Source organism: Dendrobates tinctorius, unplaced genomic scaffold (assembly GCF_039654945.1).
Source record: "Dendrobates tinctorius isolate UK_male_01 unplaced genomic scaffold, ASM3965494v1 ptg000501l, whole genome shotgun sequence".
Taxonomy (NCBI): Eukaryota; Metazoa; Chordata; class Amphibia; order Anura; family Dendrobatidae; genus Dendrobates; species Dendrobates tinctorius.
This window is the reverse complement of record NW_027362160.1, coordinates 764,217-787,257: the sequence shown is the minus strand read 5'-3', so window position 1 is coordinate 787,257 and position 23,041 is coordinate 764,217. Positions and strand designations below refer to the sequence as shown.

General features: G+C 47.6%; 1 protein-coding gene across 1 annotated transcript in view; it reads left to right on the top strand.

The window, feature by feature from the left end:
- Positions 1-21,937, top strand: part of LOC141078071 (PH and SEC7 domain-containing protein-like) — a 75,092-nt gene extending 53,155 nt beyond the window's left edge. Inside the window, exons 7-8 of the mRNA XM_073564897.1 lie at positions 20,863-20,940; positions 21,096-21,937. Coding sequence (XP_073420998.1) covers positions 20,863-20,940; positions 21,096-21,301 — 284 coding nt within the window. The 3' untranslated portion in view covers positions 21,302-21,937. The remainder of the gene's footprint in view (positions 1-20,862; positions 20,941-21,095) is intronic.
- Positions 21,938-23,041: the final 1,104 nt, after the last annotated feature.

The window sequence follows — 23,041 nt, the reverse complement described above, 5'->3', positions numbered from 1 at the left end:
TCTTCACCATAAGGACAGCAGTGAGAACAGAGCAAGGCGTAGTTCCATAAAGCTCTCCAGCATCCTTCAAAGTAAACACGGATAAAAACAATGTTACTGCATGTGTGATATTTAGAGCAGAATCCACATCGCCTGTATCTTCGCTCACTGTCACACTCCCAGCGTTGCTGTATGTATCCTCTGATGCTGCTGCTATCAGTCCTGCAAAGACCATTAGTTTCACAAGTGATCACTGGCAAAAATCCTGCCATGATTTTACCTTGGATAACAACCAGACATTGCGCAGTGCTGCCGAACAATTAGTCATTTGTTTTTTGTGTAATTGGTTTAGATGTTTTAACTCCTTAATTCTTGTGAATACAATATCAAGCAGCAGCTCCTACCTGACCCTTGGTTCTGCCCGCTGGCTTGTATCAGGGAACAGGGGAAAGCTAGTTGGCTTTAACTTCTTTAGTCTCATGCGCAGAATATAAAACCCCATTTGGAAGCTAATTGTCCAGACGAGATGTGCGGACTGGACAGCTCTGCTTTGACCCCTTAGCTCAATATTCCATACATGTACGTGATTGCTTGTGGAGAGGAAACAATAGCGAGTTGCTATCTATGTATAAGAGTAGAGCGCCGGCTGCTGTCATTAACCATGTAAACGCTGCTGTCATGCTCTTTAAAAAAACTATCAGTTTTGGTATTGCCAAGTCCAACCTATCAAAATATAAAATGAATCCGGGTCCTCTCTCCCCTCTGTATCAGTCTGTGATTGTTAGTATACTGTAAGTGATATCTGTAATCTGTATGTAACCCCTTCTCATGTGCAGCACCATGGAACCAATGGTGCTATAGAAATAAATAATAATAATCAGCCTGATTGGTAAACGCCATAAGGAGACGAATATCAAAATGCTACAATTGCTTTTTTTCTGTCACCACTGCTCCAGAAAAAAATAGCAACAAAGGCACATGAAAAGGTTTCTTCCCCAAATTGGAATCAATAGGTCAACTTATCACACGGAAATTAAGCTGTCACCCCGCGAATGTGACTGAAAGATAAAAATGTTACAAGTCTTGGAAAATGGGGACAAAACCCCCCAATAAATACTGTTTAGGTTTCTCAGTGTTTTTCTTCTCCACTTCCATGAAAACAAAAAATCTACCAGTTTGGTATTACTGTGATAGTCCTGACCGGGAGACTGTGGGAATGGAAGCGGTGACGGAAAAAACCCCAAAAATGGCAGAATTGCACCTTCTTCACAGTTTCACCACACTTGTAATTTTTCCCATTTTTCTGGTACATTTAATATAAAGTTTTGAATGTGGACATACATATTCTTCACACTCTGGCCCCTTATCCTCCAGATCCCGACCCCTTATCCTCCAGACCCCGGCCCCTTTTCCTCCAGATCCATAGAATCATAGAATCATAGAATCGTAGAGTTGGAAGGGACCTCCTGGGCCATCTGGTCCAACCCCCTGCTCAAAGCAGGATTCGCTAAATCATCCCAGTTAGATGTCTGTCCAGCCTCTGTTTGAAGACTTCCATTGAAGGAGAACTCACCACTTCTCGTGGCAGCCTGTTCCACTCATTGATCACTCTAACTGCCAAAAAGTTTTTTCTAATATCTAATCTGTGTCTCCTCCCATTCAGTTTCATCCCATTGCTTCTAGTCTTTCCTTGTGCAAATGAGAATAAAGTCGATCCTTCTACAATGTGACAGCCCTTTAGATATTTGTAGACAGCTATTAAGTCTCCTCTCAGTCTTCTCTTTTGCAAACTAAACATTCCCAAATCCTGCAACCTTTCCTCATAAGACAGGGTTTGCAGACCGGTCACCATTCTGGTCGCTCTTTTCTGAACTTGCTCCAGTTTGTTGATGTCATTTTTAAAATGTGGTGCCCAAAACTGGACACAATATTCCAGATGAGGTCTGACCAAAGAGGAGTAGAGGGAAATAATTACTTCACGTGATCTAGACTGTATGCTTCTGTTAATACATCCTAGAATTGCATTTGCCTTTTTTGCTGCTGCATCACACTGTTGACTCATATTCAGTCTGCGATCTATTAGTATACCCAAGTCTTTTTCACATGTGCTGTCACTTAGCCCTATTCCTCCCATTCTATATATGCTTTTTTTCATTTTTATTGCCCAGATGTAGTACTTTGCATTTCTCCCTGTTAAAAACCATTCTGTTAGTTGCTGCCCACTTCTCCAATTTATTTAAATCTTTTTGAATCCTCTCTCTCTCTTCTCTAGTATTAGCTATCCCTCCTAGCTTTGTGTCATCAGCAAATTTAATCAGTTTACCCTCAATTCCTTCATCTAAATCGTTGCTAAAGATGTTGAACAATACAGGGCCCAGGACAGAGCCCTGTGGTACCCCACCTGAGACATTCTTCCAACTGGATGTGCAGCCATTTACGACCACTCTTTGGGTCCGATCACTAAGCCAGTTATGAATCCACCTAACAGTTGCCTTGTCCATTCCATACTTAGTCATTTTTTCAATAAGGATTGTATGAGAGACTTTGTCAAATGCTTTGCTGAAGTCAAGATATACTATATCTGCAGCATTTCCTTGATCCACCCAATCAGTAATACCATCATAGAAGGAAATTAAATTAGTCTGACATGACTTATTAGTTACAAACCCATGCTGACTCTGTTTAATCACTTCATTCTTATCCAGGTATTGACATACATGTTGTTTAATAATTTGTTCAAAGATCTTTCCTGGTATAGAAGTCAGACTCACCGGCCTATAGTTGCCTGGGTCCACCTTCTTCCCCTTTTTGAAGATAGGAACAACATTTGCTCTTCTCCAGTCTTCTGGCACTTCTCCTGTTCTCCAAGAATTTTCAAAGATTATGGAGAGGGGTTCAAAAATTTCTTCTGCTATCTCCTTCAGTACTCTGGGGTGTAATTCATCTGGACCTGGAGACTTGAATACATTTAGGTTAGCTAAGTGTTTCCTCACTATCTTTCTGTTTATAGATATCCTGGATTCTTCTATTCCCTTAATAGGACAGTGAATAGCAGTTGATGTTACATTTCCTTTCTGAGAGAAAACAGATGCAAAATAGGAATTTAAAAGTTCAGCCTTCTCAACATCCTGTCTTACCATTTCATCATTTTCATCCTGTAAAAATCCTATAGCATCTTTGACTTTTCTTTTACTTTTGACATATCCCCAAAATCCTTTACTATTGCTTTTGACATCTCTTGCAAGCCTCAATTCATTTTCAGCTTTAGCTAATCTGATTTGTGCCCTGCAGGTTCTGCAGACAGCATTATATTCTTCTTTAGATATGCCTCCCTCTTTCCATTTTATAAACATTTTTTTCTTCCTTTTTAGCATGTGCTTAAGTTCTGTGTTCATCCATCCTGGTTTCCTTAAATGCTTCCTATTCTTCCCTCTTTTCGGAATTGTTAACAACTGTGCTTTGAGAATTTCATTTTTCAAGATTTCCATCCTTCCTGGACATTTTTGTCTTTAAGGATATCCAGCCATTGGATCCCTCCAATTCTCTTTCTGAATCCCTTAAAATCTGCCTTTCTGAAATCTAACCTTGACGTCTGAGTCTTCACAGGTCTTCCGCCTCTAGTTATCCAAAATTCTAAAATAGCATGGTCGCTACCTCCTAGGGTCCCATCCACTTTTACTTCCTCAACCATTTCCTCCCTGTTTATAAGGATTAGATCCAAGGTAGCAGTTCCCCTTGTTTTCTCCTTTACCTTTTGGAAGATAAAGTTGTCAGCAAGAGAGGATAAGAATTTCCTTGACCTGTTAGTTTTGCCTGAGAGAGATTCCCAACAAATGTCTGGATAGTTGAAATCTCCCATGACAACTATGTCATATTTTTTGGAGAACTTGGCCATTTGATGCATAAAGAGTTCATCCATATCTTCAGCTTGCACAGGCGGCCTGTAGTAAATACCTACAATGGTGTCCTTTCCATTGTTCTGTCCTTGTATTCTTACCCAAACAGTTTCCACAGAACTCCCAGTCTCTGAAGCTTCAATCTCTGTGCAGATATACGCGTTTCTAACATACAATGCGACACCTCCTCCTCGTTTATCAAGTCTGTTTCTTGCAAATAAGTTGTATCCTTCTAGTCTTGTATTCCAATCATGTGTATTGTCCCACCAAGTTTCAGTGATTCCAATGACATCATATTTCTTTTCCTGTGTTAGTAGTTCCAATTCTCCTTGTTTGTTGCCCATGCTTTGTGCATTAGTATAGAAACATTTTAGTTTGTGATTGGTTTCTCTTTCTCCAATATTTTTTTTAATTAGATTCTTTCGTCTTTGTTCTTCCTTTCCACTTCTAATAGCAGAGTTCTCAGTAGCATTTGTCAGGTGTATGGCTTTTTCTGGTCTTTTGCTTCCCTTCCCATGTTGTTCTAGTTTAAAGCTCTCCTTACAAGTGTAGCAAGACGACTTCCAAATACATGTTTTCCAGTCTTCGTAAGGTGCACCCCATCTCTAGCAAGTAGTCCATCGTATAAGTAGTTCACTCCGTGATCCAGAAATCCAAATCGTTGCTGATGGCACCATCGACGTAGCCAGTTGTTCACCTGCAGAATCTTATTCCACCTCCTTGTTCCATGGCCATCCACTGGGAGGATGGAAGAGAAGACCACCTGCGCTCCCAGTTCTTTCACTTTCTTGCCTAAGTCTTCAAAGTCTCTGCAGATGGTTTCCAGGTCATTTCTTGCGGTGTCATTTGTCCCCACATGTAGTAGCAGGAATGGGTAGTCATCTGTAGGTCTGAAGAGTCCTGATATCCTGTCAGACACATCTTTAATTTTTGCACCTGGAAGACAGCACATTTCTCTTATATCCGGTCTGCAGATAGCGGCCTCTGTTCCTCTCAGCAGGGAATCCCCCATGACCACCACTCTCCGTTTCTTCTTCACAACATTTTTCTTTCTCCATCCAGGAGGACTCTGAAGGCGTACAAGGTTGCTGTTTGTTGGCAAAGTCTTATCCTGATGTATTTCTTCATCGTTTTCCTGCGTGAGAGCCTGGTACTGGTTTCTGAGCAGTATGGGTGCTGACTGCCTCCTGATCCTCCTGCTTCTCTGGGTCACATGTCTCCATTCCTCTGTTTCTTCAGGTGCACTTCGAATTTCTTCTCTTTCTGTAACATGAAGAGATAATTCTGCTCTGTCCAAGAACTCTTCACCTTCCTTAATGATCTTCAACGTAGCCAACCTCTCTTCGAGATTTTGCAACTTTTCCTCCAACAGGGACACAAGCTTGCATTTGTGGCATGTGAAGTTTGGCTTTTCCACTGGTAAATCTGTGAACATGTAGCAAGAAATGCAGCTCACCAAATGGCTCCTGGCCTCTTCCATCTTGAGATTTCTTAAGATGTCGGCGCGCGGTTTCTCCGATTTCCTCTTTTCAGCTGCAACGGCCAAAACCCAGTGATCGTTGAGCTCGCGGAGACTCTTCACTTATCCCAGAAGGCACTGGGAATATGCAAATGATCTCCTCAAGACTCTTCCCCTGGTTTCTCCGATTTCCTCTTTTCAGCTGCAACGGCCAAAACCCAGTGATCGTTGAGCTCGCGGAGACTCTTCACTTATCCCAGAAGGCACTGGGAATATGCAAATGACCTCCTCAAGACTCTTCCCCTGGTTTCTCCGATTTCCTCTTTTCAGCTGCAATGGCCAAAACCCAGTGATCGTTGAGCTCGCGGAGACTCTTCACTTATCCCAGAAGGCACTGGGAATATGCAAATGATCTCCTCAAGACTCTTCCCCTGGTTTCTCCGATTTCCTCTTTTCAGCTGCAACGGCCAAAACCCAGTGATCGTTGAGCTCGCGGAGACTCTTCACTTATCCCAGAAGGCACTGGGAATATGCAAATGATCTCCTCAAGACTCTTCCCCTGGTTTCTCCGATTTCCTCTTTTCAGCTGCAACGGCCAAAACCCAGTGATCGTTGAGCTCGCGGAGACTCTTCACTTATCCCAGAAGGCACTGGGAATATGCAAATGACCTCCTCAAGACTCTTCCCCTGGTTTCTCCGATTTCCTCTTTTCAGCTGCAACGGCCAAAACCCAGTGATCGTTGAGCTCGCGGAGACTCTTCACTTATCCCAGAAGGCACTGGGAATATGCAAATGACCTCCTCAAGACTCTTCCCCTGGTTTCTCCGATTTCCTCTTTTCAGCTGCAACGGCCAAAACCCAGTGATCGTTGAGCTCGCGGAGACTCTTCACTTATCCCAGAAGGCACTGGGAATATGCAAATGACCTCCTCAAGACTCTTCCCCTGGTTTCTCCGATTTCCTCTTTTCAGCTGCAACGGCCAAAACCCAGTGATCGTTGAGCTCGCGGAGACTCTTCACTTATCCCAGAAGGCACTGGGAATATGCAAATGTGCAAATGACCTCCTCAAGACTCTTCCCCCTGGTTTCTCCGATTTCCTCTTTTCAGCTGCAACGGCCAAAACCCAGTGATCGTTGAGCTCGCGGAGACTCTTCACTTATCCCAGAAGGCACTGGGAATATGCAAATGATCTCCTCAAGACTCTTCCCCTGGTTTCTCCGATTTCCTCTTTTCAGCTGCAACGGCCAAAACCCAGTGATCGTTGAGCTCGCGGAGACTCTTCACTTATCCCAGAAGGCACTGGGAATATGCAAATGACCTCCTCAAGACTCTTCCCCTGGTTTCTCCGATTTCCTCTTTTCAGCTGCAACGGCCAAAACCCAGTGATCGTTGAGCTCGCGGAGACTCTTCACTTATCCCAGAAGGCACTGGGAATATGCAAATGACCTCCTCAAGACTCTTCCCCTGGTTTCTCCGATTTCCTCTTTTCAGCTGCAACGGCCAAAACCCAGTGATCGTTGAGCTCGCGGAGACTCTTCACTTATCCCAGAAGGCACTGGGAATATGCAAATGACCTCCTCAAGACTCTTCCCCTGGTTTCTCCGATTTCCTCTTTTCAGCTGCAACGGCCAAAACCCAGTGATCGTTGAGCTCGCGGAGACTCTTCACTTATCCCAGAAGGCACTGGGAATATGCAAATGACCTCCTCAAGACTCTTCCCCTGGTTTCTCCGATTTCCTCTTTTCAGCTGCAACGGCCAAAACCCAGTGATCGTTGAGCTCGCGGAGACTCTTCACTTATCCCAGAAGGCACTGGGAATATGCAAATGACCTCCTCAAGACTCTTCCCCTGGTTTCTCCGATTTCCTCTTTTCAGCTGCAACGGCCAAAACCCAGTGATCGTTGAGCTCGCGGAGACTCTTCACTTATCCCAGAAGGCACTGGGAATATGCAAATGACCTCCTCAAGACTCTTCCCCTGGTTTCTCCGATTTCCTCTTTTCAGCTGCAACGGCCAAAACCCAGTGATCGTTGAGCTCGCGGAGACTCTTCACTTCTCCCAGAAGGCACTGGGAATATGCAAATGACCTCCTCAAGACTCTTCCCCTGGTTTCTCCGATTTCCTCTTTTCAGCTGCAACGGCCAAAACCCAGTGATCGTTGAGCTCGCGGAGACTCTTCACTTATCCCAGAAGGCACTGGGAATATGCAAATGACCTCCTCAAGACTCTTCCCCTGGTTTCCCGACCCCTTATCCTTCAGACTCCGGACTCTTATCCTCCAGACCCTGGCCCCTTATCCTCCAGACTCCGGCCCCTTATCCTCCAGACCCCGACCCCTTATCCTCCAGACCCCGGCCCCTTATCCTCCAGACCCCGACCCCTTATCCTCCAGACCCCGGCCCCTTTTCCTCCAGATCCCGACCCCTTATCCTTCAGACTCCGGACCCTTATCCTCCAGACCCTGGCCCCTTATCCTCCAGACTCCGGCCCCTTATCCTCCAGACCCCGACCCCTTATCCTCCAGACCCCGACCCCTTACCCTCCACATTTCTGCCCTTCCCCCTGCAGCTAGATATCAGCTTCTGGGCAGATTCTGACTGATGGCCGCCCCCGTTCTGGTCGCATCAGAGCTCAGAGTTATCACAAATTCTGGGTTTTTCTTTGTTACCTTTTGAGGACTGACCGCAGGTGTTCACTGGACGGAGATCTGAAGAGTTACTGGCCGAGGACCCAAAATCTCAATGTATTATTCATTTAGCCACTTAGTTCTCACTTTTACCTTGTGACCTGGTCTCCAACATGGGGAAGAAGTGTCATCACAAGATTGCTCTGGATGATGGGAGTAGTTTTTCTTGGAGAAGGATTAGATCTAGTTCTTTTTGTGGTGTTGATCTTAGGCAAATTGTGAGTGACCCCCTACAAGGATGAGAACCCCCCCCATACATCATGACTGTGCTTCTCCATGGATGAGAATTTCCCACCCACACAGTGAGCCCCACTATGCATGAGAAGCCCCCACACGAGTGATCTCAGGTGGCTTTACTGCAGGCAGACATAGGACTGATGGCAGCGTCTTCCTGATGTCCCAAACAGCCTGAATGGGCTTCACCAGAGAAATAACTTCACCACCGTCCTCTGCAGTCCGATCCCTGAACTATTTGCAGAATGTCAGTCTGTCTTTGAGGTTTTTCTTAGAGACAAGTGGCTTCTTTGCGGTCCTTCTTGACATCCATCCACCTCCCAGTATGCAGATGCACTGACACCTGCCTGCTGCCTCTCCTGAGCAAGCTCTGCACTGGGGCTGAACCAAGCCCACAGCAGACTTTTCTTTATGAGGCGGTCCTGACACTTGCTAGACTTTCTTGGGTGTCCTGAATTCTTCTTTACATTAACTGATCCTCACTTTGCTGCTTGCACGATTGCCCATAAACCAACTATTTTTATAGATTATCAAGAACGTCAATGTCCTGGCCTGTAAAGCCCTATTGAAACAAAGTAACGTTGACTGCCCTGTGATCTCCAGAGACAAGACTGCAATGCCACATTATAAAGCCATCAGCCTGCGCTCATTCAATCACCATGATCGCAGCCGCCTTGTCCTTGCTAAAACTTTTTTTCCCGAGCTAACGAGAAGATCACAGAAATGATTTAATCAGGTCACTTTGTGGCAAGAATGAAAATCTGTGGAAATGTTTTTTTTTTCTTCTTGCGTCCATTTTCATAGGAAGGAACTAGTTTGCATTAACTGAAGATTAGAAATGGGCGGACACCTGGATGTGCAGGTCCGGTGGGTTTGGCCGAACAGTTACAAAAAGTTTGGGTTTGGGTACCAGAACGGTAACTGGATCCCCATTCACTTGAAAGCCAAGCCAGAGATGTCTGGTCACTGAGGCTCCATTCCCATCCGGGCTGAGCTGCGGGGACCTTGATGAAATCCCTGCTAGCAGCGTGAGAGTTTTTCACACGGTGCTAGCGGGGATCTCACCTAGGTCGCCGCATTTTAGCTAAGGCCGGGGTCACACTTGCATTTAGTACGGATGAGTGCTATAAGATATAACATCGCATAGCATTCTGACCACTGTTAATTGTACGCGTAAATCGTCCATAACTATCCAATGCAAGTCTATGGGTGCGAGAAAAACTCGGACACCACACGGACCATCTGTGTGACTTGCGAGAAATACGCACACATTTTCCTCATTTCATCCCATTGAGCCATTAAATTCAATGAGGAAAATCCGTGAGAAATGTAAAGCCATACGCATGTCATACGGATACATAGGTGCGAGAAAATTGCTTCATCGCATTGCAAACACATTACACACGGATGACCATACGGAGAACATTTGTGCGACTCGCATCCGAGAAAATCGGACTGATTTTTCATACGTTAAGTGTGACTCTGGCCTAACACCGACTTCCTGGTGAAGTCCCTGGTCGGTGTCGGTGCCTGAACAGTAGGTATTTGGTACGGATGCCGAACTTTACTGTTCGGGTTCGCCCATCTCTACTGGAGATTATTATGAAGAATTATCAGATGAACTGCAAAACTATTGTAAATTGCACCTGCAAAACCTGGAGCAGCAAACTTGATAGATATCCACATTTTTGTCAGTTTCAAAATTTTTGGCTGCGACTGCACAAATGTATCAGGAGAACCGGCCAGGTGGGCACTTACCAGTGGTTTCAGCAGCCCTGACAGTGAGAGCCCGGAGCCTCAGACGGCCTGTGGCTGTCACATCTCCGTCAGATTTGGGGCCTGCTGTTCCGGTCGCAGCCACTAGGAGGCGCCGGACCGCCACTTCGCCGACAGACTCAGGGACGGCTGTTCCTGCCTCGGCCACTGGGAGGCGCCGTGGTTCTATTACATCGCCGTCAGACTCAGGGCCTATGGTCCCAGCTTTAGCCACTAGGAGGCGCCGGTCTGTCACGTCACCGTTAGATTCGGGGCCTGCTGTTCCGGTCATGGCCACTAGGAGGCGCCGGACCGCCACTTCACCGTCAGACTCGGGGACGGCTGTTCCTGCCTTGGCCACTGGGAGGCATCGTGGTTTGCCCGTGAGTTATGGTGGTGACAGAGAAGTGGCTCCTGCGCAGGCATCTGGTGGGTGCAGGCTCCACCCCTCTGTCAGTCGTCAGGGGGTTACTGCATCACCGTCTGGCCTGGTCCTGGGGGCGGCCCTAATGACATCACCAGTCCAGGAACCTGTGAGGGATGACCTGATCCCTCAAATACCTTGGGACTGGTCTTGCAAGCCGCCGGATATATTCTTGGTTCCCCTGTGATTGATTTCTGTTTGACTCTGACCTCAGCCTGGATTTCTGACCCCTCTTTTGCCTGACGATTCTGTACTTCTGCTACTCTCCTGGTTTGTGACCTTGGCCTGGATATTCTGACTCTGCTACTTCCTAAGGCTACTTTCACACATCAGGTTTTCGGCGTCAGGCGCGATCCGGCGTCGTGCCGGAATGCCGGATCCGGCAAATGTTTTGTAAAACCTGATGTGCCGGATCCGGTTTTCTGCCGGATCCGTCTTGTTCTTGACAGACAAAACCGGATCCGTCTCATCCGGTTCATCCGTTTTTCTATCCGTTTTTTCGACGGATTACGCCGGATCCGGTTTTTAAAATTGACCCTTGTGGCCCCTCAAGGCAGCGTACACTGGCAGGATGACAGAGTGTGAAAGATTTGTGCCCTAACCAAACTTGTGTACCTTCTGTACCAACAGTATATACCTTTGCCAACCAAAGTTGGCTATCTTGTCATGGTCTCTATTTTTAGCTTTAGGCCACAGGTGTGTACCTGGTTGTGTTTTATGCAAAGTATTTCACCTTTTAACAAAAGTTGTGTACATTGTTAGGAAATCACCAACAATAAACACAACTTTTTCGGTGAAATACTTTGCTTCAAACACAACCAGGAACACAACTGTGGCAAAAAGCTAAAATTTACCCACAGTTATATACCTGGTTTTGAATACCTTTTTACCTTTGAAATACCCTGTATTTAACCTTTTTTTTAAACATATTTCGCCGCAGAAAGAAAAGACAGACAACCATTGTGAAACGATAATTTAACTTTTATTTAAAATTTTTTTTTTTTTTTGTAAAATGTTTTTAAAGTGCAAAAAACTTTTTTAATAAAGGTTTTAAACCCAATGGGCATTTTTATTAAAAAACACACATTACAAATCTGTGTATTGTGGGGTGGAAATACTGCTGGAGGGGCTGCGGGACACTTCGACACTGGGTGTGTGGAGAGAGGACTGGGATCGTGGTGGGGAAGGAACAGTTAGAGGTGAAGGTGTGGAAAAAGCTACAGAATGGGTGGACATGTGGGAAGCAGAAGAGGTGGTGGGTGGTGGAGTGGAGGGTTGGGCAGGGACTGTAGGAGCAGATGATGTTGATGGAAAGTTGTATGGGGAAGGAGTTTGGTACGGGGAAGGAGTTTGGTACGGGGAAGGAGTTTGGTACGGGGCAGGTTGCTGGAAGTGGGGAGATGACTGGTACTGGGGAGGTTGCTGGTACTGGGAAGGTTGCTGGTACTGGTGAGGTTGCTGGTATGTAGTAGGAGGGGGAGGATGAAAAGTGGCTGGAGGGGGTGCAGATGTAATAGGAGGGGGAGGATGGAAAGTGGCTGGAGGGGGTGCAGGTGGAGGAACTACAGTGGTGGGAGGTGGAGGTTGGGAGGTAACCTGCTGTAGAGCACCGTGGCACGAATGCATTACATGCATCTGCTGGGCAGGAGAGAGCGTTTCCATGCGCTCCACAACAGACCTGAAAAAGGTGTGGTTTGGCGAAGATCTTGCTTCTGAATGCATGGTTTGCAGAAGTGTCTTCACCTCCAGAATGCTGGAGTTGATCTGCTGAAAGCCTGCGGAGATTTGCTCTGACAAGACTTTGAGACAGTTCTGGAAAGATGCATTCAGATGCAATAACTCTTGCGCATAACTCTTTTCCTGACCCCTCTGCCGCTGCCGCCCAGTACCCGCAGGTGTACTAGAGGCGGCAGGGGCAGAAGGGTGGGGTAAAGGGAAAGCGATCTCCTCACCAGCAGCTTCATGTAATGTAGGCGGCCACGATGCTCCTGTGCTGGTGGATGGGACAGATGGGTCGAATGTGTGGGAAGGCAGGGAAGGTGCAGATGTACCGGGGCGGTCGAAGTGTCCCTCGGTGCCGGTCTCCTCAGGGATCCCCTCAGAAGGGTCCAATCGTGCAGGCTCCCGAGTGCTGCTCACCGTGCTGTGGAATAAAGAGAAAAAAAAACAATTAAAATACTGACATGGTATGGCCCTGGCTGAAAAAAAAAAGTTACATCTTTTTCACATGTGGTGTGTAATATTTACCTTCTGGTGAGCATTGTTTCCCGGAGGAACGACAGGGCTTGTGCGTACTTGTACTTGCTCCTGCGTCCTCCAGATCCACTCGGGGCCCGCATCTCTTTATTGAACTCCTTCTTGAAACGATCCCTCACAGACCGCCACCGATTCACAATTCTGTTCCCTGAAACGAGAAAGGAGTGGTTAGTATACAACATCAGTGTTTCACAAACTCCAGTCCTCATGGTCCCCAGGGGTCATGTTTTCAGGATTTCAATAGTAAATAGAAATCCTGAACACATGATCCGTGGGGACCACGAGGACTGGAGTTCGGGAAACACTGGTTTACATCAAGCAACCGGTACTGTATATACTTACGCTCTTTAATCTGGTCCCGAGCTTCGAGGTCCTCCCAGCGGCCCACAAGGAGAGAACAGATTTCCTCCCAGAGTCGTCGGGTAATGATCAGGTCAGCGTGGCGGCGGTCAGCCATATTCCAGAGCGGCTCCCTTTCTCTGACGAGATCGATGAGGCGGTCCACATCAATCCCTCCATCCTCACCGTCAGAGTCGGGAGCACGCTGTGAAGGCTGTTAAAGAAAAAGACAAAAATAACATAATTAGCCTCCACAAAAGAAATGAAACAAAAAGTGCCAAAAAACAAAGCAAAAATATTTATACTTACACGCTGGTGACCGCCGCGTTGCTGTCGCCGACGACCCTGGGAGGCACTGCGAGGACCTCTTGGCCGAGCACCAGATTGGGAAGACTAGAGAAGAAAACAAAAAATGTTATGTCTTTGGATGTAGGCATTTGTTTGCTGTGTGTGGTCTGCAGAACATTGTTTTCTATGTGTTGTGTGTAGCGTGATGTTGTGTTTCTGCGTTTGATGCAAAAAACTTACGAATTGTGAGCCCACTCCAAGCGTCTGTCCACCCCTTCCTTCTTCTTCTGGGAGCTCCTCTTCATCTTGTGATTCCTGTTTTGAAATAAAAGGCAATGAATAGACATATATTACAGAGATGATGGATTTTGGAAATAAAAACTTACCGTCAAACGCTGACGATGCGCGGGAGGGCTCCCAGAAGAAGATGTGCTGTCCTGTTGATGGCCAGACTCCATGGCTGTGGGTATTGCTGCTGCCAGTGATGCCATTTCTGCTGCCATTTCTGCTGCTGCTGCATCTCTTTGGCGGCTGTTGAATAAAGAGAAACAAAGGGCCAATGAATATCTTGATATTCCATGGCCCTAGTTTGGAGGAATGGGGGATTTGATAATTACCGTCTCTCATCTGCTTCTGGACTCCCCTCCCGTTCAGCATGCTGCTCCATTTGGGGTGTTGCTGATGGTGCTGCTGCTGCATCTCTTTGGCGGCTGTTGAATAAAGAGAAACAAAGGGCCAATGAATATCTTGATATTCCATGGCCCTAGTTTGGAGGAATGGGGGATTTGATAATTACCGTCTCTCATCTGCTTCTGGACTCCCCTCCCGTTCAGCATGCTGCTCCATTTGGGGTGTTGCTGATGGTGCTGCTGCTGCAGATGTCTGCTGCCTTCTCCTGCGCCTGGTTGCTGTCTTGGGTGGCATGTTGGGTGTGGCTGAGGGTCCCATTGTCTTGCTTTTATATATCTCCTGTGGGCAGAGCTACTGAGCATGCTCAGACCAAAAAAACCGGATCCGGCGCATTGCGGCGCTCATAGGCTTTCAATGTGTGAAAAAGCCGGACGCGCCGGATCCGGCGTGTCCGGCTTTTTCGCCGGAGACAAAAAACGTTACAGTAGACGTTTTTTCCAGACGCCGGATCGCGACACATTGCGACACATTGCCGGATCCGGCGAAAACCGGATGAAACGCATGGCCATCCGGCGCGATCCGGCGCAAATGCAAGTCAATGGGGGGGAAACCGGATCCGGCATTGCATTTCGCCGGATCTGGTTTCTGTCAAAAGCGCCGGATCGCGCCTGACGGCGAAAACCTGATGTGTGAAAGAGGCCTAACGATTCTGTACCTCTGCTGCCCTCCTGGTTTTTGACTCTGACCTTGGCCTGAATTTGACTCTGCTATTGCCTGCCGTTTTTGTACTTCACTCTGACGACCGTCCTGCTCTGGCCGCTGCTCCTATTCAGACAGCTACCTCCTGGGCTCTGTTGTAAATCCAGGTCCCTGTATAGGGGTAAAGGGTATCAGTGTTTCTCGGGGTGTTGCCTGGCTGCAGCCCAGAACCGCAGACGGACGTTACATTATATCCGGCCATAAAATTAACTGCTTCTTGTGTATATACCCAACATATACAAAAGCAGTCTCCCTGAACTTTTTTTTTCCTTCTTCTGATTGAGCTGATTTTTGGCCTGAGCACCTGTTGCATTGCACAGCCTGGAAGATCACTCTCATTTTCCTGCACCAGCATGCTGCAGTCTGGAGTCCTCAGGGAGAGAGCTGCACGTCAGAGATCCATGCTCTGGGCAACTACTCTGGCTATGGTTGCCCAGAGGCTCAGGTATTGCCTGCAGATGCGGCTAAAGTTTTATTACCTATCTCAGTTTCATGTGGTCAGAAATCGCTGTGTTTAAACGCGTATGTGGATAGTGGCTCTGAAGGAAATTTTATGGATTCTTTGACTGCTAGGAATCTGGGTGTAACACTGCTAAAACTTAACGCCCCTATTAAAACCACGTCTATTAATGGCACATCCATTATTCAGGAGGGGGTTAAGTTTGTTACTGCCAAGGTTGCCATGTCTGTGGGAGCCTTACACACTGAGCTGGTGTCATTTTTTGTGATAGACAATTTATCCTCTGCAGTTATTCTGGGTATGCCATGGCTACGCCAGCACAATCCTGTCATCGACTGGCACTTGGGTGACGTTGTACGCTGGAGCCCACAGTGTCAGGAAAATTGCATATCCCTAGCAGTAAACCAAGTTAAGGTTAAAACCTCCCACATACCGTTTGCTTTCAGAGATTTTGAGGATGTCTTTTCTATTGTACAATCTGAGAAGCTACCCCCTCACAGAGAGTATGATTGCCCTATTGATCTGATTCCGGATGCCCGTCTCCCTAAGGGAAGAATATTTAATCTCTCTGGCACAGAGCGTCAGGCCATGAATGACTATATTGCAGATAGCCTAAGAAAAGGGTTTATCAGACCGTCCATTTCTCCAGTTGGGGCCGGATTCTTCTTTGTGGAAAAGAAGGATGGTGGTCTCAGACCCTGCATTGATTATCGGGAGTTGAATGCAATCACTATAAAGAACCAGTATCCGCTTCCACTCATCCCTGATCTTTTTAATCAGCTAACAGGAGCCCGTTGGTTTACTAAACTTGACCTCCGGGGGGCATACAATCTGGTCCACATAAGAAAGGGAGATGAGTGGAAAACGGCCTTTAATACACCCCTTGGCCATTTTGAGTACCTGGTAATGCCGTTCGGACTCAGTAACGCACCTGCCGTATTCCAGCCTATTGAGGCTTGGGTGCAACCCAAATCGCTGAAAGCGCTGCAGCGATTTTTGGGGTTTGCTAATTATTACCGCAAGTTTATTAGAGGTTTCTCAGAGATTGCCAAGCCACTCATGGATCTGACCCGGAAAGGGGCGGACGTGGTGGCCAATTGGAATCCTGAGGCAATTCAGGCGTTTTCTACGTTAAAAGAGTGCCTTGTGGCCAACCCGGTTTTGGTTCAGCCGGATCTGGACCGTCCATTTATTGTGGAGGTGGATGCCTCTGAAGTCGGAGTGGGAGCAGTGCTATCACAAGGCACTACATCTCTCACTCAGCTTCGCCCATGTGCGTTTTTTTCCCGCAAATTCTCTTCCACGGAGAAAAACTATGATATAGGGAATCGGGAACTATTGGCAATTAAATGGGCCTTCAAGGAATGGCGTCACTTCCTCGAGGGCGCCAAACACAAGATCACAGTAATTACCGATCATAAGAACCTGACATACCTGGAATCAGCAAAAAGGTTAAATCCTAGACAAGCAAGGTGGGCATTGTTTTTCTCTAGGTTTAATTTTATAATCCCCTTCCGCCCTGGTACAAAAAATGTGAGGGCCGATGCCCTCTCTCGCAGTTTTTGCCCCTCACAAGCTGAGGACTGTGAACCAGTTCCGATATTGGCCACTGGAATCGTTGTGTCTGCAGTGTCTTTGGACCTTCTGGAGGAGATCCGTAAATCCCCAGAACAAGCCCCTGACATTACGCCACCCAACAAATTGTTCGTTCCACCTGCGTTACGCCTACAACTGCTTAGAGAATCACATGACTCTGTCTTGGCAGGCCATCCTGGTCTCAATAATACCACCAGATTGATAACTAGGAATTTTTGGTGGCCGACGGTGGTTAAGGACTGTAAAGAATATGTTTTAGCATGTGAGGTCTGTGCCCGCGCCAAGTCCTCCCATAATCGCCCTGCCGGCTGGCTCCAGTCCTTGACCATCCCCGAGAGTCCATGGACCCACATCTCCATGGACTTCATTACGGACCTGTCGTCCTCAGATGGAAAAACGTGTATCTGGGTGGTGGTGGACAGGTTCAGTAAACAATGTCATTTTGTCCCCCTGTCGGGGTTACCTAACTCAGAAACGCTGAGTAAACTGTTCATTGTACATGTGGTACGTTTACACGGTGCCCCGGTCAATATTGTGTCTGACAGGGGTACCCAATTCGTGTCAAAGTTCTGGAGGGCGTTCTGTAAACGCATTGGTATTGAGCTATCTTTTTCCTCGGCTTACCATCCTGAAACCAATGGTCAAACCGAACGTGTCAACCAGGCTCTGGAGCAATACCTTCGCTGCTACGTCTCAGACCACCAGTCCGATTGGGCAGAACATCTACCACTAGCCGAGTTTGCCCTAAATAATCAGTATCAGGACTCCATTAAGTCTACCCCCTTTTTCTGCAACTACGGGCTGCATCCGCGCTTTGGCTCATTCTCGGCCAGAATGTCGGAGCTTCCTGGAGTAGAGAAAAATATACATCGTTTAAAAACCATTTGGTCTGAGGTAAACTCGAACTTGAAAGGGGCCCAGGTTAGACAGACCTCGGCAGCGAACAAACGGCGATCCAAAGGACCGCACCTGGGAGTTGGAGACAAGGTTTGGCTCTCCACCAAAAACATCAAGCTTAAAGTACCATCTGTCAAACTGGGTCCCAGATTTATTGGTCCATACGAGATTATAGAGGTGATTAACCCGGTGGCCTTCCGTTTAAAACTCCCTCAGTCTTTCAAATTACCCAATGTCTTCCACAAGTCTCTCCTCAAGTTGTATCGCTCCCCAATTCACCCTGTCCCGTCCCCGCCTCCTCCCGTTTCAGTCGGAGGGTCCTTGGAATATGAAGTCCAGGGTGTCCTTGACTCCCGCCTTGTAAGAGGGTCCGTACAGTATCTGGTACACTGGAGGGGCTACGGCCCGGAGGAGAGGTCCTGGGTCCCTGCGAGGGACATCCATGCCAAGGCACTACCAGGTTTTGAGGGTCCGGAGGCCCCACTTGGAAGGGGGGGTACTGTCACGTCTCCGTCAGATTTGGGGCCTGCTGTTCCGGTCGCAGCCACTAGGAGGCGCCAGACCGCCACTTCGCCGACAGACTCGGGGACGGCTGTTCCTGCCTCGGCCACTGGGAGGCACCGTGGTTTGCCCGTGAGTTATGGTGGTGACAGAGAAGTGGCTCCTGCGCAGGCATCTGGTGGGCGCAGGCTCCGCCCCTCTGTCAGTCGTCAAGAGGTTACTGCATCACCATCTAGCCTGTTCCTGATTTCTGTTTGACTCTGACCTCAGCCTGGATTTCTGACCCCTCTTTTGCCTGACGATTCTGTACTTATGCTACTCTCCTGGTTTGTGACCTTGGCCTGGATATTCTGACTCTGCTACTTCCTAATGATTCTGTACCTCTGCTGCCCTCCTGGTTTTTGACTCTGACCTTGACCTGAATTTGACTCTGCTATTGCCTGCCGTTTTTGTACTTCCCTGACGACCGTCCTGCTCTGGCTGCTGCTCATATTCAGACAGCTACCTCCTGGGCTCTGTTGTAAATCCAGATCCCTGTATAGGGGTACAGGGTGTCAGTGTTTCTCAGGGTGTTGTCTGGCTGCAGCCCAGAACCGCAGACGGACGTTACAGTGACAGCTGTACTTACAGCATCCGGGAGCTGGGCAAGATGACAGCAATACAGCAGGACTGGAGTGAGCAGAACTCCTGGTGGTGAGTGTACTGACAGGACCTGCAGTCACGTGACCACGGGGGGTGGGGCTTAGCATCCTGCTGCTGGAGATGAGGGCAGGATGCTACAGGGACCCTGGAGCGGAGGAGAGGCGAAAGGGGGCCACCGGACACTAGGGAAAGGACGGGGCACCAGAGGGAGACGAAATCCGAGACAAGCCGAGGTCAGTACACAAGGAGCAGGCTAATCAGGAATAGTCAGGGACGTAGCAGGAGTCAGAAAACCAGAGAAGCAGATACACAGTTCAGAATCAAAAGGTAATCTCACAATGGGGGACAGAACCGTACAAACACGTTAGAACACAGGCACATAGGGGTCACCACACTCAGCCAAGGGTCAAAGTATAACCAACAAAGGATGGTCCCACAATGAGGCTATAAAAAGCCTCACAGAAAACCAAAAGGAGGCCATCCGGGTTAACCCTTAACACACCCAACCCACTCACCAGCAAACCATGACACAATAGAAGCAGAACTCATGGCAACAACATCGGATGAATGAAGCGATGCAGGGAGGAGCCCGGACTCTTCCCTAGAGATCGTGGAGGAGCTAGCCTTGTAGTTTTCTATATTTTAATAGTGAAATACCCTGATATTTTCTGTTCGAGATGATGGGGTGGCTGTGATCATTGAGTTTCCATGTATCATAGGAAGAGAGTCCGAACACCCAGAGAAAATTATACAGCAGGTACACGGTCAAAGAAATGGAACATCGCGTGCGCCGATACTGGGAACCAGCGTCATGCACGTGCCGATACCGGGAACTGTCATATTGCGCTCACCAATATTGGAAACTGGCGTCATGCGCCTGCCGATACTGGGAACTGTCATACTGCGCTCACAGGATATTGGGAACTGGCGTCATGCACTCGCCGATACTGAGAGCTAGCATCATGCGCATGCCAACATTGAGAGTTGGTGTCGTGAATGCCATATACTTGGAACTGTAATGTTGAGCGCGCCGATACTGGGAACTGGCGTCATGCACGCGCTGATACTGAGATCTGTCATACTGCGCTCACAGATATTGGAAACTGGCGTCATACTGCGCTCACAGGATATTGGGAACTGGCGTCATGCACTCGCCGATACTGGGAGCTAGCATCGTGCGCATGCCAACATTGATAGCTGGTGTCGTGCATGCCCTATACTTGGAACTGTAATGCTGAGCGCGCCGATACTGGGAACTGGCGTCATGCACGTGCTGATACTGGGAGCTAGCATCGTGCACCCACCAATAGTGGGAGCTGGCATCCTGCGCATACTGATACTGGGAACTGTCATACTGCTCTTGGCGATAATGGGAACTGGCATCTTGCAGGTGCCGATACTGGTTACTGTCATATTGCGCTCGCCGATACTGGTAACTGACCAAGTGTACCCTCTGATACTGGGAAATGGCATAGAGCACAGGCCGATACAGGGAACTGGCGACGTCCACGTGACCAACACTGGGAACTGTCATACTGCGCTCACTAATACTAGGAAATGGCGTCCTGCACGCACTAATACTGGGAACTGGTGTCGTACACACGCCGATACAAGGAGCCGGCGTCATGCGTGCACCGATGCTGGCATTGTGCAGTTGCCCATATTGGGAACTGTCATTCTGATCGTGCCTATACTGGGTGCTGGCGTCATGCACTCTCCGATACCGGGAGCGGATGTCGTGCACGCCCATACTGGGAACTGCTATACTACACTCGCCAATGCTGGGAACTGGCGTCATAAATATGCCGACACTGGGAGCTGACATTGGGCTCGCGCCCATACCTGAACCTGGCGTAGTGCAAGTCCCATACTGTGCGTGCTGAAACTGGCATTGTGTTTGTGACGATAATGGGAGCTGGCGTCGTGCGCGCCCATACTGGGAACGAGTGCCGTGTGCGCATTGATACTGGGAACAAACAATACTGGGATATAACAATGCAGGAAATGTTTCAACTCTGTTTGTTAATAGAAGTTCCCACACTAAAGTGTCATTATGTGCCAGGAGGATTCGTGATGTCTGATGACGCCGACCCTGAGAATAACGCCACCACCAGGAGGAGGTCACAGTCCTTCAGCTCAGGTGAGATATAGAAACTGTCCACCACTAGAGATCAGCAGCGACATCACTCATTTCCCGTCCTCTCCAGCACTGGAGATCGTCGGCGATTTCCCGGCCTTCTTCTCGGTGATTTGTGCATCCTTTTCCTACTGCTCACAGAACTTTCTTTCTTACAGTGCTGTATCAGAAAGTGACGGCCACTTTGGACGCTAATGATCCCTCAAGCTTCTCAGTGACCTTATTCATTGGGGACCGCATGCCATCGCGTGGCCGCTCGCACTCTTTTGCCGCCCCGCCAGTGGAATTGCTCCGTAGGAACACAACAGATCTGAAGTCACGGAATAAATCTATGCTCAGGAAATTATTTTCTAACAAAGAATAACAGAATAACAGACATCTCCAGGACTCCTGGGAGTTGTGGTCATAACTGGTGCAGAACTCCGAGCCGGCCATGTGCCTGGAGGATTGTGGGCGATGAAAGAAGGCTGGTGGTCTCTGCATTGTGGGGTCACCCTGGTGGGAAACATTACAGGCCTGAACTGTGACATCCTCAGCTCCTTGTCCTACAGAGGTGGTCAGGGAACATCTGCCGTGTACAATGGAGGTGCAGGCTCCCTTCTGTCCGTTAGTCTGTCCCGTCTCTGCTGTGTGGACACGATCCATGAGCCGAGCTGGGGGTGTCTGCAAGAGAAAACACAATGTTCACCAGTCCAGGAGCCGCACCACTTGTCCCAGCCAAGACCCCCACAGGGAGAGAAGAATTGGGACCCGGAGCAGCCGGCAAAGCCTCTCCTTACAGTATAGCAAAATACTACTACTGTCCGCCAATCACCAGGAGCGCACACTCTAAGGCTGTGGATTCATTACAGCAACAAGGTTCAGACTTATTAACGTTTTAAGCTTTAATAGAAATGGTGCAGAGCTTACAATAAAAAGATATAAAAATATGGAAATAAAAAGTGACATACAAATATGCAAAACAGAGATAAAATAAAGTAGAAAACTTAGATATATCGAACTTTGCATTCTGGTATTCTGTCCGTGAGGGGGGGGGGGGAATATGAGCTGGAACACATCAGCCTAGACGCCCCTTACTGTGAAAATCTTTCTTTGTATAAAGGCCTAATTTATAGATTTGACATAGAGATCCGATTTCTAGGCCAGCCTCATGTTAATATTCTAATTGCTGGTTTGTGACTGGACCATGGCGACTCTACCAATGAAAACATTATTTTCTCTGAAAACTCTTGGGGTAACCTTTCTCATAGATAGATAGTGTCAAGCTGCAATTGGCATCTCTCTTAGAAGAGTCAGAAGGTGTGAAATGTGTTCTCAGAAAGGCCCCAGCTAGATGAAGCTGCAGCCAATAATGAGGTCCTTGTTATGGGGATCTTTAACTACCCGGATATAAACTGGGAACAGAGACCTGCGAAACCCATAAAGGCGACAGGTTTCTGCTAATAACCAAGAATAATTATCCTTCACAATTGGTGCAGAATCCGACCAGAGGAGCAGCACTTTACACCTAATACTATCTAACAGACCTGACAGAGTAACAGATCTGCAGGAAATAGCGACCACAATATTGTACAGTGTCACTTGTGTTTCGCTAGGGGGACTTGTCAGGGAGTCACAGAAACACTGAACCTTAGGAAGGCAAAGTGTGACCAGTTTAGAGATGTCCTCAATCTGGTGACTGGGACAATGTCCTCAGAAATAAGAATACAGAAAATAAATGTGAAATGTGTAAGAACATCCTAAATAGACGCTGTAAGCGGTTTATACCTTGTGGGAATGAAAGGACAAGAAATAGGAAAAACCTAATGTGGCCAAACAAAGAAGTAAGAGGGCAATTACCAGAAACAAGAAAGCATTTACTACTAAAGCAGGACGGCCCCGCTGAGGATCTAACAACTATAGGGGGGAAAATACTTTATCTAAAAAACTATTTACAGCTGCCAAAAAGGAAACAGAGAAGCACAAAGGAGAGTAACACTAATCCCAAGCTGTTCTTCACCTATATCTATAGTAAGAGAATCATAAGTGACAGTGTAGGAGCCTTATAAAACTGTGAGGGAAGAACGGTTGTAGATAACGAGGAAAAAGCGAATATATTACACAT